At 50.6% G+C, this 13,928-nt stretch overlaps 1 protein-coding gene across 1 annotated transcript in view; it reads left to right on the top strand.

The window, feature by feature from the left end:
* igf2r (insulin-like growth factor 2 receptor) overlaps positions 1 to 10,711 on the top strand; it is a gene marked incomplete in the record, with an annotated part of 25,577 nt that extends 14,866 nt beyond the window's left edge. Inside the window, 28 exon segments of the mRNA XM_024264054.2 lie at positions 55 to 156; positions 221 to 322; positions 396 to 558; positions 630 to 815; positions 886 to 1,026; positions 1,401 to 1,579; positions 2,819 to 2,906; positions 2,979 to 3,188; positions 3,260 to 3,390; positions 3,459 to 3,562; positions 3,866 to 3,999; positions 4,072 to 4,268; positions 4,431 to 4,557; positions 4,626 to 4,757; positions 5,675 to 5,834; positions 5,951 to 6,059; positions 6,252 to 6,333; positions 6,408 to 6,541; positions 6,640 to 6,783; positions 6,854 to 7,012; positions 7,083 to 7,293; positions 7,409 to 7,561; positions 7,990 to 8,224; positions 8,363 to 8,499; positions 8,570 to 8,687; positions 8,826 to 8,972; positions 9,039 to 9,223; positions 10,460 to 10,711. Coding sequence (XP_024119822.2) covers positions 55 to 156; positions 221 to 322; positions 396 to 558; positions 630 to 815; positions 886 to 1,026; positions 1,401 to 1,579; positions 2,819 to 2,906; positions 2,979 to 3,188; positions 3,260 to 3,390; positions 3,459 to 3,562; positions 3,866 to 3,999; positions 4,072 to 4,268; positions 4,431 to 4,557; positions 4,626 to 4,757; positions 5,675 to 5,834; positions 5,951 to 6,059; positions 6,252 to 6,333; positions 6,408 to 6,541; positions 6,640 to 6,783; positions 6,854 to 7,012; positions 7,083 to 7,293; positions 7,409 to 7,561; positions 7,990 to 8,224; positions 8,363 to 8,499; positions 8,570 to 8,687; positions 8,826 to 8,972; positions 9,039 to 9,223; positions 10,460 to 10,650 — 4,161 coding nt within the window.
* Positions 10,712 to 13,928: the final 3,217 nt, after the last annotated feature.

Below are 13,928 nucleotides of genomic sequence, written 5' to 3'. Positions count from 1 at the left end.
TCTCTGCACCGCTCTGTGACTGACGTGGGCGTGTCTCTGCTCTGCTCCAAACAGTCCATGCCGCCTCGATTCGAGTCCAACCAGAACTGCACCACCACCTTCATATGGGAGACGCGAGCGGCCTGCGCCATCCGGACAAGCGAGGACAGAAACCAGGTGAGACCTGCTGCACCGCGGTCCTGCGGAGGGGGCGGAGTCACTGATGTCTATGTGTTTGCAGACCTGCTCCGTGGTCGACCCAAACACTGGTTATGAGTACAACCTGCAGCTCCTGGCCTCCAGGACCGGCTACAACACCAGCGCCAATGGCAAAGACTTCCTGGTGAGCTTCTCCCGCCGTTCCGATCCGAGGACGCTGGTTCTAGGAAAACTTCAGGATCCTTTGTGTCTCGCAGCTCAACATCTGCGCAGACGCTCCAGGATGCGGGGAGGGCATGGCGGGCTGCGAGCTGGAACACGGGAAGCCCGTCAGTCCGGTGGGGGTCACCAAGACCCTGCAGTATTCCACCGACGGCAGACTGAAGCTGACGTACCGCGGGCCGCTGCTGGAGAGTTCAGGTACCGAGTGTGAGAGCAGGAGGCGCCGCCCCGACCAAGACGGACGCCTCATTCTGACCCCTCCCCCACAGCTACGCGGGATACCTTCACCGTGAACTTCGTGTGCGACCCAAACTCCCACCCCGGCGACCCGAAGGCGTTCCAGGTGCTGCGGGAGGAGATGAGTACGGTGGGCAACCGCACCACCCACGACGCCGTCTTCAACTTCTACACCGCGCTGGCCTGCACGCCGGCCCCCGTGGACTGCAGCATCTCAGGTCTGAGCTCGTAGGGTCAGGGGTCACGGGGTCACGGCGCCCACCAGCTCATGTCACGTTTGTCTTGCAGATGCTCTCGGGAACGAGTACGACCTGAGCCGGCTGATCCGGAACGAGGACGACAGCCCGTGGATCCCCATCGACACGGGGGCGGGGCGCCGCTTTTACATCAACGTCTGCAGGCCCCTCCCCCCTGGGACAGACTGTCCAGGTGAGGAGAGGAAAACCCGATCGGACCTCAGATCCGACCTGGAGCAGAACCAGACCACAGAACGTCTGGAGGTTCTAACTGATGGGTCCGATCAGGTTCTGGTACTGAAGGTCATAACAATGAAAGCAATGTAAAACAGAGGAATGTTTCGGGTCGTGAAGATCCATGTATGTATTGTAGAAGTTTCCTGTTCTGTTCCATCAAAACTTTCATATTTATCAGTGAGATAAAGTTCTCTGAGGACGTGTGAATCCACATGAACCAGATTCATTTAATTCAGATTTAGTTAGAAAACCAGTTTAAACGTTCTCTGTGACTGTTTCAGAATCCTTCTTTTTTTCCGCTGGAAGTTGAAGCAGCGTTTCTCTCTGCAGTCGGTCCCCTGGGCGCCTGCGGTCTGGTCGGCGGGAAGAAGGTCAACCTGGGATATGTGCAGTCGATGCCGCAGGTGGCGGAGGACGGCTCCATCAGCATCGTGTACCAGAACGGAGATCAGTGCGGCGCAGCGTCCCGCTACTCCACGCGCATCATCTTCCAGTGTGACGACAGTGTGGTGAGTTTGTGGAGTCTGAAGGTCTTTTAGAGCTGCTGTGGCTGAAGCTGAAGCTGAGGCTGAGGCTGAAACTGAAGCTGAGGTTGAAGCTGAAGCTGAGGTTGAAGCTGAAGCTGAGGCTGAAGCTGAGGCTGAGGCTGAAACTGAAGCTGAGGTTGAAGCTGAAGCTGAGGCTGAAGCTGAGGCTGAAGCTGAGGCTGAAGCTGAAGCTGAAGCTGAGGTTGAAGCTGAGGCTGAAGCTGAAGCTGAGGTTGAAGCTGAAGCTGAGGCTGAAGCTGAGGCTGAAGCTGAAGCTGAAGCTGAGGTTGAAGCTGAAGCTGAGGTTGAAGCTGAAGCTGAGGTTGAAGCTGAGGTTGAAGCTGAAGCTGAGGCTGAAGCTGAAGCTGAGGTTGAAGCTGAAGCTGAGGCTGAAGCTGAAGCTGAGGTTGAAGCTGAGGTTGAAGCTGAAGCTGAGGCTGAAGCTGAAGCTGAGGTTGAAGCTGAAGCTGAGGTTGAAGCTGAAGCTGAGATTGAAGCTGAAGCTGAGGTTGAAGCTGAAGCTGAAGCTGAGGCTGAAGCTGAGTCTTAGTGAGTTCAGAGCCAAAGATGCTTCTGACATCATCAATGTGTTTTTGGACAGTTACTGAAACTTTTGTTGATTAAGATTACACTAAACTTTTATCTTTTTACTACTACTTATACTCTTTCTATAAAACAAAACAGTTCTCCTGTTTTATACAGATAATACTTTAGAAAAAATAAACCACAAAATTACATCAAACATCTGACTGTGAAATCTGTTTTATTTGAAGATGATTAGAAATCACTTCAATATAAATAAAGTCCAAACATGTCACTAAATACAGTTAAACATTCACTGGATAATTCACAGGATCTGGATCCACATCTTGATCTAGAAGACACTGATCCAGGTTCTGATCTAGACACTGATCCAGATTACAATCCAGACCAGGATTCAGTTTCTGGTCTAGATCAATACCAGATCCCTATTGAGATCCTGATACAGATCCCAATCCCGATCCAAAACCAGATCCTGATCCGTCTCTTATTTTAACCAGAAACGGTTCTGTGTGGATCCTGAACTTCTGCTGTTTTTTGCTTTTAGTTTTCTGAAAACAGTTTCTGTGATTCTAGTTTTAGGAGAGTTTCTGTTCAGGTTCTGGTTCTAGGCATTCTGGACCGTCTTCAGCTGCAGGTTCCGTTTAAAAACCGGGCCTTCTCCGTCTCTGTTGTCTGCAGGGCGTCCCCATGTTTGACCGTCAGGGCGGATGTGAATACGTCTTCATGTGGAGGACGTCTGAGGCCTGCCCCATCAGGAGGTCCAGAGGTAAACGTGATTATGGCATGGACTGAAATGTAGAGTCATCTGGTAACATTTGCCCTGAATCATGTCTTGCAGGCGAGAACTGTCGGGTCCAGGACCCCAGGAGCGGTTTTCAGTTCGACCTGAGTTCCCTGAAGAACAGAGACTTCACCGTCAGCAACGAGAAGTACGTCTACCACCTGTCGGTGTGCGGGCCGCTGCAGAAGGGCGTCTGCACCCACAGAGAGTCGGGCGCCGAGTCCGTGTCTTCCTGCCAGGTGACCGGAAGCAGCCAGAAGATCGCAGGTACAAATCGTCAAAGACGTCGGGTTTAGCCGTGAGCAATCTCCTGTACAGTCACAACTCCATCCATGCAGGAATGTCCAACCAGAACCTGGTGTTCGTGGGGGACCAGATCCTCCTTAACTACACCAGCGGGGAGACCTGTCACCGGGTCTACCAGAGGTCCACCCTCATCTCCTTCTCCTGCCACCCCGACGCAGGGCCTGTGAGTCTGAGCCCACCGACCTCTCATGCTCCTCCTCCTGCTCTGACCTCCTTCCTGTCTCTGCTCAGGGAGCGCCGGAGTTCATCAAGGAGACCCCGGACTGCACCTACCTGTTCAGCTGGCCCACCGCGCTGGCCTGCGTCCCGTTCAAGACCGTCAGCTGCTCCTACAAGTAAGAGTTCTGCTGTGTGTGTCTGCTCTGGGGTCAGAGGTCAGCTGAGTCCTTTCATCATGGGTGACCCCCCCAGTTTAAGATGGGGGGGTGTTAAAGCTGCTAAACCTTCTTCTCTGTGGGTGGGTGGTCACTGAGTTGATCTGAGATGATCCTGGACTTCCTTAAAGACAGAAACATGCCGCTTTAGTAGTGAAGGATTTTCTGCTCGGGTTTTTGGAAAAAGCGCCTTTTCCAGCTGAGACAGAACCAGGTGCATTATGGGATGTAAGGGTCAAAGCTCCTCCTCCCTCTCCTCCTCAGTGACGGTCAGGGCCGCTCTTATGACCTCTCACCTCTGGCGCTGACCTCTGGGAACTGGGAGGCGGAGCTTCCCACCCAGGACACGCAGAGGCGGTTCTTCCTGAACGTCTGCAGGTCTCTAGTGCCGCCGGGAGGTCAGTGTGGAACCTGCAATGCACGTTTCTGACCGGCAGACAAACCTGACTCGTGTTCGTCTACTCATGCAGGCCCGTGGAGCTGTCCGTCTGGCGCTGCGTCCTGCATGAGGAACGGGGACGGCTACCTGAGCCTGGGTCAGGTGGAGTCCGGTCTGGAACCGGACGGGAACGTTCTGAAGCTGCAGTACACCGGCGGGCGGCTCTGCCCGGACAGAAGACGCAACAGAACCAGCATCATCCGCTTCAAGTGTGACAAAGACCGAGTGGTGAGGGACTTCAGGTCACAGACCTGATCCGCTCAGACCTGATCTGCTCCGATCCGAGCGGATCAGGTCTGATCTTTGAGGACGGACTGCCCCGCTCTGATCCCAGTGGGCGGTGCTCATGCAGAGCTGACCCCCCCCCGGTAAGACGATGTGTCTCTGCAGGACTCCCGGCCCATGCTGATCTCGGAGATCGAGGACTGCGTCTTTACCTTCCTGTGGCTGACGGCCGCCGCCTGTCCTCTGAACTCCAGCATGCACGTCGGCTGCAGAGTCGCCAACCCCACCACAGGTGCCCCCCCCCATTCACTCATGTGTTCCTGCATAGTTCAGATCTGAACCCCCTCTGCCCCCCCACAGGTCACCTGTTCGACCTGAGCTCTCTGAGGAAGGAGGGCGGCTACACCGTGTTCGACCCCCAGCAGCAGCAGAGGGTCATCCACATCAACATCTGTGGTGGAGTGGACAGCAGCGCGTGTGCCTCTGGAACCGGTACGCCCCCCCGGTCAGCTGGTTCGTGTCGGTCACAGGGTCCTCAGATGCTGGCAGGTTAGCGTGTAGGTTTCTGTAGAGCGTCATCGCTCAGAGGAAACCCAGCACACCTGAGATCATTGACCAGACAGGTGAAGGCTGACGGCGGCGTGCGTCAGCGTTTACATGAAGTTATGGAACATATGGTGTTCTCCTCAGCTGCCGGGTCAATCTCTAACCTGATGGGGCTCCAGTGAAGAAACATCAGGAGCAGGAAAACGCTTCCTGGAAACAGAATTACTGAATGACTCTGCTGTGAATCATTTGAGTGAAAACCTGCTTCTTTACTTTGAACCTCAGAGATCTGGTCTGACCAGGAACCAAAAATCCTCAGAGGTCTGAACAGGACTAGATCAGCTGATCCAGTCTTCAGAGTCATGTTAGGTCTCCTTCAGGTTTTCTTGTTTTCTGTGGACCGAAGCTCCTGGTTGAGCTGGTTCCGGAACCACACTGGTCTGTGCAGACAGAGAAGGTCTGGACCTCTGCAGGAAGCTAAAGCCTTCTCAGTTTTTCTGTTCTAACTTTATTTAAACGTCTGGTCGTTTAACAGCTGATTAGAACACCAAGAAGTGGACCAACTGGGGTATTAACCTTTGACCTGTAATGTAGATTTAAAATGAAAATCGAAGGATAAATTCTGTTTCCAGTAAAATATTGTTGACCTGGAGGGAAAAGGATGAAAAAAGAGAACTGGAGTTCTGCAGCCTGCTGAGATTCTCTAAGAACCTTTCTGGATTTCATCCGTTTCCAAAAGTTTTTATGAACTGAAACATTTTATTGTTCGAAAAAGAGCAAATGGGACCAGAACCGTGGCATAGCAGAGAGAACCAGATGATGCTTATGTTTCTGCCGGTGATCAGATCTCCGTCTGCTTCCAGCGGTGTGTTTCTCTGACGTCAGCGCGGCGGTGAGCGGCGGTCAGATGAGCCAGACGCTGTCGTTCCGCGACGGTGAGGTGGAGCTGACGTACGAGGGGGGGAGTCCGTGCGCCGCAAACCCGGACCTCAGACACAAAAGCATCGTCCACTTCATCTGCAGGTGAGAGGGATCAGAGGGCGGGGCTTAAACACTTGCTGCAGCGTAGGCAGCTGGAACCATCGGGTGCAGGTGCTGTGATGTCATTGTGATCCGCTTGATTATTGTTTTGAAAACAGACCGGCCCAGATGAGCACAGCTCCCCCAGAACCGGTCCTGATCAGCTCCGACCCTCACACCTGCACTCACTTCTTCTCCTTCTACACACACCTGGTGTGTGAAAAGCCGGTGAGTACATAGTCACGTCACAAGCTGCTCGTAGGAGGCTGGGGGGTTACTTATAGGAAGCTGAGGGGGCAGGGTTTGCTCAGTGGAAGCTGAAGGGGCGGGGTTTGCTCATTGGATGCTGAAGGGGGCGGGGTTTGCTGCAGAACAAACCAAAGTTATTCCATTCTGTGAAGGCAAACCTCGTTTCTGCAGGTCACGTGTTCGGTCCAGAGCGGCTCCTCCCTGATAGACTTGACTCCTCTGATCCACGTCACCGGGTTCTACAGGGCAGAAGGTCTGAACCTCACACAGGAACAGTGACCCCTCCCCCAGGGGGAGTCTGCCTCACAGCTTCTGTATGTCCTCCAGATCAAACTGTGGGTCAAAGTGGCAAACCTCCAGACTTCTTCATCAACCTCTGTCAGCCGCTCAACACGATCCCTGGAGTGGCGTGTCCTCCTGGAGCCGCCGTCTGCATGGACCCTGACGATGGCCCCCCAGTGGTTAGAAACTCAGAGAACCTTTGAAGCTTCTTTTAACCAGCGGATGGTCAGAAAACCAAATGCAGACGTCTCCTCTCCTCGCTCTGGTTCTCTGACAGGACATCGGCCGAGCCACGAAAGGCCTGGAGATCAACACGGACACGTCTGAGGTGTCAATCACCTACAACAGCTCCACGCCATGCACAGATGATCAGAACTACTCCTCCACCATCGTATTCAGCTGCAAGAGGGGCATGGACCTGGTCCGTCAGCACTGACTGAGGTAACCTTGATTCTTCAGTTTCACCTTCTTAGCGGTTCTTCTGCGTTCAGGGTTCTCCGCAGATGCTGCGGCAGCAGGGCTGCGTGTTCCTGTTTGAGTGGGAAACCCCGTTAGTCTGCCCAGACTCCACCAACAGCAGCGGCTGTCAGCTGACCGACTCGCAGCTCCAGTTCACCTTTGACCTGCGGAGCCTCTCTGAAGACGTCCAGGTGAGCGGCAGGGACGGCAGACACCTGCAGCTGCAGGTCTGTCCTCTGACAGTTCTGTTTCTGCTCTCAGGTGAAGGCGGACTCGGGAACGTATCACCTCCACGTTTGCGGCGGCGTGACAGAACCGGCGTGCAAACAAAGCGCAGTGTGTCTGGTGTCCGGCTCCGGGTCCAACAGATCGGCCTCTTCGTTTGGGATCAGAAAAGCCATGAGCATGGACTACAAACACGAGGAGCAGGGCCTGCTGATGAAGTACGGCGGCGGAGATCAGTGCCCACCAGGTACGCCTCACCTGAAGCTAGACTGAGAGATGGACTCTGCCACCCTCAAAGATCCAGTGCAGCTAAGCATTGTGAAGACTGCTTTTATTCAGCTGATCTGAAAATGTTTTCACAGTGACGCCTGAGGGTAAAGCCTGCTCCTTCCCCTTCATCTTCTTGAAGGAGTCCTATCTGGACTGTACCACCAACGGCAGGACGGACGGCAGGAAGTGGTGCGCTACCACCCCTGACTACGACCGGGACCAGAAGTGGGGCTTCTGCGGTGAAGGTGAGGCTTTGTGGAACAGTTCTGGACAAACCTCCTTCAGACCTCCAGACTGCTGCAGGAGGTCTATAGACCTCTTGCAGACATTCTGTAGACCTCTTGCAGACTATCTGTGGACCTCTTGCAGACATTCTGTAGACCTCTTGCAGACTATCTGTAGACCTCTTGCAGACTATCTGTGGACCTCTTGCAGACATTCTGTAGACCTCTTGCAGACATTCTGTAGACCTCTTGCAGACTATCTGTAGACCTCTTGCAGACTCTGCAGACCTTCACATTGTCTACAGACCTTTTCTACACCTCCTGCCGTTGGTCTAAAGGAATCAGGAAATGGATGCATCAGGAAACATTGGTCCTACCGTTTGACGTCCTGCTAAAGGCGTTTAGAGGTGGTGCTGCAGGTCTTCATTCCTCACGTTTCTCTGCTTCAGTCACTGCTAAGCGGGAGTCCTCCATACTCTTCAGTTGTGACCGGTCGGCGGGCCGCGGCTCCCCCAAACTGGTGGCAGAGACGGTAGGCTGCTCCTCGGATTTCCATTGGGCCACCAGCGCCGTCTGCCCCCCCATGAAGATGGAGTGCAAGCTAGTCATCAAGCACCAGACGTTCGACCTCCGGAGCCTGTCCTCGCTCACCGAGCCGTGGAAGTTCAAATACCAAAGGCATTCGTAAGTCCGGCCGCGTCTCTGTTTTCATGTCAGATTATCAGAGGGATTATATTCCAGCACAGTCATGGAGGAAACCTTGAGGCAGTGTCTGGATCAGCATCTCAGATGTGACCTCCTCTGATTGTTCTCTGGCTTCAGGTACTTCATCAACCTGTGTCAGGGGATCCACGGCGGCGTGATGGGCTGTCCGGAGGACGCCAGCGTGTGCCGGCACTCTGCAGGCGGCCTGACCCAGACCCTGGGCCGAGTCTACACTCAGAAGATGAGATACGATGGTGAGCGCTAGAGGAGGAAAGGTCGAACTGGTTCCTCTGCGTCTGCTCCTTCAACTGTCTTCTCCTGCAGAGGGACAGATTTCCATCCAGTACACGGAAGGAGACGAGGTCTGCGGGAACCAGGTGAAGGCCTCGGCGCTGATCCAGCTCAGCTGTGGCTCCATGGTTGAACAGCCCTCCCTGATTAGGTATCAGAGCTTCTCCTCTGATGGTTTATGCAGACATGTTTCACCTGCAACCTTCAGGAAGAGCTTCTGAAAATCTTTTCCTTTCATTTCCTGTTTTCTGAAAACGTCCGGCGTGTGTTTGTGCGCGTGCTGCTGCAGGGTGGACATGGCGTCCTGTCAGTTTGTGTTCCACTGGAAAACTCGCTCGGCGTGCGCCGTGAAGCAGCAGGAGGTGAAGATGGTCAACGGGACCATCCGGGTTCCTGACACAGGTGCCAGTCTGAGCCTGGGGGCCGTCTACTTCAGGTACAGTCTCACCTGTGCCCCTCCCCCACCCACTGTGCTGTCTGCACTCACTCTTTCTGCCTTCAGCTACCATCAGGCATCGGGCGACATCCGTCCCAACGGAGACCGTTACATCTACCACATTCAGCTGTCGGGGATCACCAACTCCTCCCTGATCAGCTGTGAGGGCGCCAACATCTGCCAGGTCAAGATGAACGCCAAATACAGGCGCAGGATCGGAAACTCCACCGAAGCCAAGTACTACATCAAAGGTGAGCACATGATGTGCATTGTGTTCTGCGTATCATGTTTGGTTTATAGAAGGAAGACAAAGATCTGATCACAATCAAAAGTTTATGGAAATCTGGTAAACCGACCGCATTGAGACCCAGCAGGAAGGAGACTGATTGACAAGCTCAACAGCCAATCAGGATGCAGAATACAGTGTACTGTTTAAAACAAATAGAAAAAAATACAAAATGTATCTCAAAAAATCTACAAACCGGGAGATCACAAAAGGTAAAACTGCATTATAACAATGGGAACTCTGTTTATTAAAGCTACATGCTATTGTCTTCCATATGCTAGTGCTAGCCACACGCTAACAGGTGTGTTTGAGATGACCCAGCCCCTCGCCGGAGATAAAGGCGAATGACGAGACTGTACGAGAACAAGGAGTTGGAGGTTGTCCTTAGCATTCGGTTGAATTTTAATATGCCCTGTCCCAAATAAATAAATAAGATAGAAATGAAAGTTAATTTTAAAGACAACAGTAACACACATAGCAACAGATTATTTTAAATCTTGTTTATTTTTTCATCAAGGATTCACTACCTTCCAGAAAGAGTAAAAAATACACAGATTTCCCCTACATTTAGCGCCAGATATTTCACATGGAACTATAAGAACTTTCAAGACACAGTTTCCCACAATGCATTGTTTTGTAGTCCTCAAGGCGGCTTGCAGCCAGCGCAGTACTTATTTTCTGGCTGCGCTGGGTTAGGAAGGCACCTTGAACCCGCCCTTTTTGATACTTCGTGACGGCGCACATTTGACGTCGGTGACAGAAGCTAACCAGCATGCACCGCGCTGCAGGAGATCTCCGCAGTGCCGGGTCCGTCTCGGTCATCTCAAACACGCTCGTTGTTAGCATGCAGGTGTCTTCATGTCAGCCACATGCTAATGTCAGCCACATGCTAGTGTAAACCACATGCTAATGTTAGCATACCGCTGTAATCATGTTGATTAAAGGCTAGTGTCAGCCCCATGCTGTTTGCACACAGCTGTGTTCATCTTAGCCACATGCTGGTCTTTGCTACATGCTGCTAACACGCAGCTGTTCTCATATTAGCCACATGCTAATTTTAGCAGTAATAAAACAGTAGTGTTAGCCGCATGCTGTTAGCATGCAGCTGTGTTCATGTGGATTACATTCTAGTGTGAGCTGCATTTTAGCATCAGCCCCATGCTAGCGTTAGCAGCACACTTATACTCCATTTTGGTTCCAGGCGGAAACCTGGACGTCATCATTCCCTCCAATTCTTCATGTGGACGCGTCAAGTCCAAGAACGTGTCGTCCACCATCATGTTCCAGTGCAGCCCGTCTGCGGGGGTGGGCATCCCGGAGTTCATGCTGGAGACGGATGAGTGCCAGTACCTGTTTGTGTGGCACACGGAGGCTGTCTGTGGGTTGATGTGAGTCCTACAGGAAATGTTTCTTTTGGCATTTCTGTGTTTAAATAAAATGTTTACACGGAGAACATTTAAGACTTTTAAGCAGAAACATGAACTCCTGCAGATCCATTCGGATCTCTACATCCTCTAAACCTGCAACCATAAAACAAAGGTAACAAACGTCAGTTTACTGCATGCTAACGTCTCCGGACCAGACGGTAGAATTAAAGAATGTTTAAAAACAGAGGATCCGGACTTCCGGTTGTGGGACAATGGAGTAGGAGCACAAACTCCGGTTGTGTTCTGTCTTTATTTTTCACTTTCATCACTTCTACTGCGTTCTACACGACCAGTCCCCAAATAACAACTTTTGCTCTTCAACCGTGCGAGGAATTTTCTTGCAATATGACCCCCAAACAAGCTAAGACGACCAAAAAAGAAGAGGCTAGCTCAACTCTTGAAGCTATCACCAAGCTGCTGGAGCAACACCGCGAGGCGCTAGCAACAGAGTTTAAAACCTCCTTCAACCTGCTCGACTCAAAGCTAGACCAAACGCGACTCACGGTGGAGGATCATGACCAGCGTGTTTCATCTCTGGAGCTGGCTTCAGAGGACTTAAGTCAGCAGGTGACAGACGTGTACCATGCTCCGCGAAGCTAATGCTAAGCTTAAAGCTAAAGTCACAGACCTGGAGGGGCGAAGCAGACGCCAGAACGTTCGTATCCTGGGGGTTCCGGAATCGACCGAAGGTGGCTCTCTAAGTTCTTCTCCAATCTGCTGTGTGAGGTGTTCGGAGCCGAAATCCTCCCGACCCCGCCAGAGATCGACCGCTATTGAATAATATTCATTTTATTTAGGTATTATTTTTTTATTTATTTAATTGATTTGAGGGTTAAAAATGAAGAATATTCACTGTCACATGTTGGTTCTGAAGAGCTTGCTGATTAGTTCTCTAACAGCTTTCATGTTCTGGGGGTTCTGGGTGTGGAGCGCTAGGGTATCTGTCACTGCCAAAAAGACTAAATCGCTGTTCTTGCTCTCTGTTGGTATTCATCATTGTTTCCATGCTGTCCTGGCTCCTTTCGGTTGTCATAAACATCGAACTGTATGCACTACAATCTTTACTGCAGGCTCACATGGCCAGACACATTAACTTTGGAAGCTGGAATGTTAAAGGTTTAAACCACCCCATCAAGAGAAGAAAGGTTTTCTCTCACCTTAAACAACTAAAAGTGGACATAGCTTATCTACAAGAAACACATACGGAGCTCAGACAATGAACGTCTCTTGGCAAGCTGGGGGGGGGGCAGCACTTTCACTCCTCTTTTCAAGCAAAGGCAAGAGGAGTCTCAATTATCATCGGTCATGGTATCTCCTTTGAACCTCACAATGTGATATCTGACAAATACGGTAGATATGTTGTTGCCACTGGAAAACTGGTTGCATTGGTGAACGTATACGCCCCTAACTCAGACAATACAGACTTTTTCAAACAACTGTTCTCACTTATGCCCGATCTAAACCTGTACGCTCCTATTATCGGAGGTGACTTTAATTGTTGGCTAGATCCGGTCTTGGACCGCTCCTCTGACAAAACTAGCATCATAAACAGATCAGCTTCCCTCATTAAAGCTTTCCTGTCAGACTACGGAATCTGTGATGTGTGGCGTACGTCTCATCCAAAAGATCGAGACTACTCTTTTTTTTCACAAGTCCATTACACTTACACTAGGATTGACTACTTTTTCATTTATAATCAAGGTATGCCACTGGTCCAGTCCTGTTCTTACCATAGCATTGTCCTCTCAGACCACGCCCCTATTGTTCTGGGTCTGTCCCTCCCTGGTATTTCAGAGTGACCGACGCTGGCGATTCAATTCGACTCTACTGTCAGATGAAAATTTGTAGAGTTTATTGATAAAGAAATTACATTTTTTCTGGCCACAAACACTTCCCCTGAGACATCCAGTCTCATTGTTTGGGACGCCCTTAAGGCATACCTTCGGGGCCAGATCATCTCCTACACTGCAAATCTGAAACAGAGATCGACTAAAGAACGCATGGACCTGAGTAGAAGGATTAAAGAAACTGACGAATGATATTCCCAAACCAAAGATCCCAATCTGATCAGAGAACGAACGGAACTCCAAACTAAATTGGATTTACTTTTAACTCACTCAATCCAACGCATACTTTTGTCTTAGCAAAGTCCATCTCCGGAAGAACAAGTCAACCGGCGGGCTTGCCCTTCCAAATTCTCGACTCTACTATTGGGCTGCGAACCTGCTCTGCTTGACCTTTTGGTCATTCTACGCCGAATGAGCAGACCCCCCCAACTGGATGGAGATGGAGTTACAAATGGACAGAAAAGTCTCTGTTCCTGCCCTACTGGGATCTCCTATCCCTCTCCCATCTATGTCAAACATTTGCAACCCTGTGGTCAAACACTCTCTAAGGATATGGGCTCAATGTAGGAGGTATTATGGTCTGTGTGACTTTTCCCTCTTGAGCCCCATTGCCTCAAATCATCTCTTCACACCCTCCCTTCATGACGTGGGTTTCCTTGAGTGGGGCAGGAAGGGCATTAAAAACTTTAAAGATTTATCGCTCTCTCCGGTGAAGAATCAGGACCGCAGTTTGTTGCACTGATGACTTTATTCCTCTTCTTTGCCCACAAAGTCACCGTCAAACTAACACACAAATAAATAACTTAGATAGAAATTACATGAACAGAAATAAAAACACGTACCTCGCTGGCCGCATTCACCAAAAAAGAAAGCAAGAAAACTTCTCCATACAGCTTCTTAAGTGTTAAAACGTCTTTTCTTCTCAGTCCTTTGTCATATATGTCTTCATTTTCCATCTTCTTTGGTTAATCTCTTTTGTCTTTTAGAACTCAGCAAGTGGCGTTACAACAGAGTTTTCTGAGCAACACGGTCTAAACAAAAAGCTCCGCCCCTCGGAAGTTTACAAAATAAAATACATAAAAATGCAAAGTAAAAATGAAAACAAACAAATTAAAAACAAATTCTGACACTCTTATTGTGGCAGTTAAAAGATTTATTCTTGGATAACACCATGGCCTCATTTGAACAGTTAAGAAAAACATTTGGCCTCACAAAATCTGACTTTTTCAGATACCTACAAGTCAGACAACATCTCCACTCCTTAAGGCCTGGTCTCGTCACTCTCCCAGACCAACTGTGGAAACTGTCCTATCCCTAAACCCGTCCCAGAAGAGACTTATCTCAGTCATCCACAGTCTACTGTCAGACCTGGAACCCCCCCAATAACTAAGCTCAA

This window comes from Oryzias melastigma, linkage group LG15 (assembly GCF_002922805.2).
Source record: "Oryzias melastigma strain HK-1 linkage group LG15, ASM292280v2, whole genome shotgun sequence".
Classification (NCBI taxonomy): Eukaryota; Metazoa; Chordata; class Actinopteri; order Beloniformes; family Adrianichthyidae; genus Oryzias; species Oryzias melastigma.
The sequence above is the reverse complement of the archived record's forward strand: the minus strand, read 5'-3'. Positions and strand labels throughout refer to the sequence as shown.